The 4,692-nt window shown below is 55.6% G+C and overlaps 1 protein-coding gene across 1 annotated transcript; it reads left to right on the top strand.

Moving 5' to 3' along the window:
• Positions 1-485: 485 nt before the first annotated feature.
• EOMES (eomesodermin) lies at positions 486-4,121 on the top strand. The gene is made up of 6 exons (XM_062567846.1): positions 486-1,201; positions 1,476-1,630; positions 1,817-1,938; positions 2,374-2,532; positions 2,628-2,689; positions 3,386-4,121. Exons 1-6 carry the CDS (start codon positions 486-488, stop codon positions 4,119-4,121), a joined length of 1,950 nt encoding a protein of 649 aa, XP_062423830.1.
• The last annotated feature ends 571 nt before the right edge of the window (positions 4,122-4,692 follow it).

The following is a 4,692-nucleotide window of genomic DNA, read 5'->3' as shown; positions in this document are numbered from 1 at the left end:
TTTCCTTCCCGTGCGCGGCTCCGCGCCGCGGATCCTCCGGCCCGCGACGAAGCGGCTAGGTACCCGGGAGGCCCTGTCACCTCGGCGGGAGGTCTTTTGGGGGGAGGCGGGCGGCGAAGGCAGGGCTCTCCGTGGCGGCCACCGAGAGGGGAAGCTGGCTCTCCCCTGGCGCGGGGCTGTGCCCCGTGGGGAGCAGGCCGGCGGGGGGGGGGGGGGGGGGGGCTGGGTGCTAGGGGGTAGGGAGGGGAGGACACCAGGGAGTCACAGGTGACTTGTTCCAATTAGTAGCTGTCTAATTAAATTAGTGTCACGCTGCCCAGCCAATGGGCCGGCGGGGGCGGAGGGGCGGCGAGGAAGCGGCCCCGCGCAAGCCCCTCCCCGGCGGCCCGAGGAGCCCGGCGCGGCGGTATAAAGCGCCCGGGCCGAGCTCTGCCGCAGCGCTGGGTGGCCGGGCCGGGTGCTCCGCGGCTGCGGAGGCTCCGCCGATGCAGCTGGGCGAGCCGCTGCTGGCCGCGGCGGGGGCCCTGCCGGGCGCCCCTTTCTACCCGCTGGAGGGCGGCGGCGGCGGCGGCGGGGCCCGCGGGCCGCCCGCCTCGGGCTCGGGCTCGCCGCCGCGCCTGGACCTCGACAAGGCGCCCAAGAAGTTCCCGGCCATGCTGGGCGAGGCGGAGGCGGGCGAGCCGCCCTTCGGCGCCCCGAAGCCCGACGGCCGCAAGGCCACCCCCTGCGGCGAGGAGGAGCTGCCGCCCGCCGCCGCCCGCTACTCCATGGACAGCCTCAGCCCCGAGCGCTACTACCTGCAGTCGCCCGGGCCGCCGGGCGCCGACCTGGGGGGCGGCTGCTCCCTCTTCCCCTACCCGGCCGCGGGGCAGCACGGCGCCGTGTACCAGCCGCCCGCCGCGGCGCGCTACCCCTACGGCTCGGTGCTGCCGCCGGGGGGCTTCGCCGGCGCCGTCTGCCCGCCCGGCGCCCGGGCGCAGTTTGGCGGCGGCGGCGGCTACCAGTACGGGCAGGCGGCGGGCGGCGGCCCCCTCTACGGCCCCTACCCGGCGGCGGCGGCCGGCTCCTGCGGCGGGCTGGGGGCGCTGGGGGTGCCGGCGGCGGGGCCCGGGCTGCGGGCGCAGGTTTTCCTCTGCAACCGGCCCCTCTGGCTCAAGTTTCACCGGCACCAGACGGAGATGATCATCACCAAGCAGGGCCGGTAAGTGGGGCGGCGGGCCGCCGGGGGGAGGGAGGCCTGCGGCGTGCGAGCCTGCCCGGCCGCGGCCCCGGGGACGAGGTGTCTCCGGGACCCGACGGGCGCGGAAAGCGGCTCTCGGTGGCCCCGCAGCGGGCGGAGGGGGAGGGGAGGCCCGGGAGGGGGTTCCGCGGACGGGGCGCCCCGGGCGGGCGCTTGGTGCCGAGGCGCGGGGCTGGCTGCGGCCCTGCCCCCGGCCCTCCTCGCATGCGAGGTGCTCTTTTTCTCCCCTCCGCAGGCGCATGTTTCCTTTCCTGAGTTTTAACATCACCGGCCTCAACCCCACGGCTCACTACAATGTGTTCGTGGAGGTGGTGCTGGCGGACCCCAACCACTGGCGCTTCCAGGGGGGCAAGTGGGTGACCTGCGGCAAAGCCGACAACAACATGCAAGGTACGTGCGGGCCGCGGCGGCTCCCGGAAAAGCGCTCCCGCCGCCTCGGCATCCTGCCGCGGGGGCAGCCGGGGCTTGAGCGCTGCTTGCAGCTTGCTTCTCTCGCCTTGCTGCGCCGGGGCGCCCCAAAGCCTCTGCGCACGGCTTCTCGGTTTTCTCGTACTAATTTGGGCCTCTTTCCCCTAGGCAACAAGGTTTACGTTCACCCCGAATCGCCCAACACCGGGGCTCACTGGATGAGGCAGGAGATCTCTTTTGGGAAGCTGAAGCTGACGAACAACAAAGGTGCCAACAACAACAACGCGCAGGTAAATGGGGAGCAGCCTCTGGACGGCATCCCCGGCTTTGCTAACCCGGCTGCCATGTCCTTGGGTTTGTGACTCGTTTCCCTTCCCCCAGCCCCCTCCCTTAAAAGGGATTGTGAGCCTTTTATTTTCTAACCGGCTTCAAAAGAAGACAACATCAGAAATAGATGTGTATTTCCTTGTCTTCTGCTAATCTTCCTTCAGAGTAAGGCAAAAACCGAGGGTCTAGCCTATACCTTTTGATTTTGTGCATTTGCAGAGTTTAGCATATTAACCTAGTTAAGGTGAGATCTACAGCTTGTGAATTGTTTTCTGCTAAGAGTTAGAACTGTTTCATTCCTGAGTCAAAAGATCTGTTCTAATAGCCTGACCCTTCTTGTAAGTATTAATGTTAAACATGATTTGTCTGAACAACTCCTCTTGTGTGGTTTCTTCTAGATGATAGTACTGCAGTCTCTACACAAATACCAACCTCGGCTGCACATTGTAGAAGTGACTGAAGATGGCGTGGAAGATTTGAATGATTCTTCAAAGACTCAAACTTTTATTTTTCCTGAAACGCAATTCATAGCAGTTACAGCATATCAAAACACTGATGTAAGCATGAGTGTATAAAATGAGAATTAATAAACCTAGGTGGCATGGGTTCAACATCTCATCTTACTATATTCTGCTTTCATTTTTTTTTTAAGATTACCCAGCTCAAAATTGACCATAATCCTTTTGCGAAAGGCTTCAGAGACAACTATGACTCGTAAGTACACTTCTGTCTTCTCTTGTACTGACTTTGTTGGAGAGATGTGATTCTGGTCTGAATATTTGTATGTAGAGGGAAGTAATTCTTCTATGCTACTTCAGTTATTCTGAATCGTGTTTAATTTATTCTTATGTAGTAATGTTTCTGCTGGCAACTTTGGTAGCTGATGCAAGGCCTTCAAAGACATCAAACTTCTCTCTGGAGAGAGAATTGAGAAAATGTATTGTTTTGATCACCTGTCTTTCAACAGGCTTCTGAATTTTCATAAAATGTACTAATGAAACCCTCTGGCCTGAAGACTAGCAGTAGTGCATCAAGCCTATTCACAGAACAGGCAACTTCAAATTGCCACCGGATTTGTCTAGTGTTCTCAGACCGCCTCCAGCCTTTTTAAAAGCTGTGTATAGCTCTATATGCCCAAGTATGGCTTCTCAAAGGAAAATGCTGTGCCTCACTTAAAATGGGTTGCCTGGCTGAGAACAGTGTATACATGCAGCAGTGGGGCTGAAAAGATTTTTCTATGCTCTTGTTTAGGAATAGCAACACCAATTACATATAAAAGTAGACTTCCAGTTAAACCTAGCTGTGATTCTGATTCAGTGATAACTCAGTTTCTTCCTGCTCAGTTTTTATTTTAGTACCACATCTGGAATTGTAAGGAACAACACTCAGTATTTCTCTCTTATGTTGTAGCATGTACACAGCTTCAGAAAATGACAGATTAACTCCATCTCCCACGGATTCTCCTAGATCCCACCAGATTGTCCCTGGCGCCCGATACAGCATGCAACCCTTCTTCCAAGAGCAGTTTGTGAACAACCTGCCCCCTGCCAGGTTTTACAATGGCGAGAGAACAGTACCTCAGACAAACGGCTTGCTTTCCCCGCAGCAGAACGAAGAGGTGGCCAGCCCTCCTCAGCGGTGGTTTGTTACTCCTGTACAGCAGCCCAGTGCCAACAAGTTGGACATGAACTCTTATGAGACGGAGTATTCTCCTAGCACCTTGCTCCCTTACAGCATTAAATCCCTTCCCCTTCAGACATCCCATGCTCTGGGATATTACCCTGATCCAACATTTCCATCCATGGCAGGCTGGGGGAGCAGAGGCTCTTACCAGAGAAAAATGACAACAGGATTACCTTGGACCTCCCGAACAAGTCCTCCAGGTTTTTCTGAAGACCAGCTTTCCAAGGACAAGGTCAAAGAAGAAAACAGCTCATCCTGGATAGAGACTCCACCCTCCATAAAGTCTCTAGATTCAAATGATTCTGGGGTCTACACGGGTGCTTGTAAGAGAAGACGACTCTCCCCTAGCACTTCAAGCAATGAAAATTCCCCAACTATGAAATGTGAGGACATTAATGCTGAGGACTATAGTAAAGACACTTCAAAAGGCATGGGCTACTACGCATTCTATACCAGTCCTTAAAGCATTCTCTTATTCCAATTGGCTATTTTTTTTTCAGGGTGGCCTTGGTTTTTTTGCATTACAATTGCCAAAAAGACTCTTGCCTTCCACCTTGAATTGTTGTGTGCAATTCTAAAGAAGGTGCCAAAGCTTTTGACTGTTGCAGGTAACCAAGTAGGGAGATAACAAATTATAACAGAAGTCTTAACTTTAGAAGGAACAACATGGAAGCTGTAAGCAAGAGCCTAGACTTTTACAGTGTGGCTTATTTATTGGAGACACTAAAGTGTACAGTTTGACTTGGCTCAGAGGCCTGATGAAATCTATGCACTCTTGAGCAGGAAATGGGGAGTTTAGATCCTAAATTCCCCTTTCTTCTTTGCCTGCCCTTTTGATGGAAAGGGGCTAGGTGGGGGTGGGGGGTGTATAAATGCTACAATCTGCTTTAGACTGAGCTGCAGCACAACTGGCTGAGTTGGATATTGCTCAGCTAGGGCTTACCCTTGGCAGAAGATGGTTGGAATAAGGCCTGTATGCCAGACAGGATTTGACTTGAAGCTCTTGTTGCTATTGATGGGGTTACAATGACCAA

This window comes from Rhea pennata, chromosome 2, assembly GCF_028389875.1.
Source record: "Rhea pennata isolate bPtePen1 chromosome 2, bPtePen1.pri, whole genome shotgun sequence".
NCBI lineage: Eukaryota > Metazoa > Chordata > Aves > Rheiformes > Rheidae > Rhea > Rhea pennata.
The sequence above is the reverse complement of the archived record's forward strand: the minus strand, read 5'-3'. Positions and strand labels throughout refer to the sequence as shown.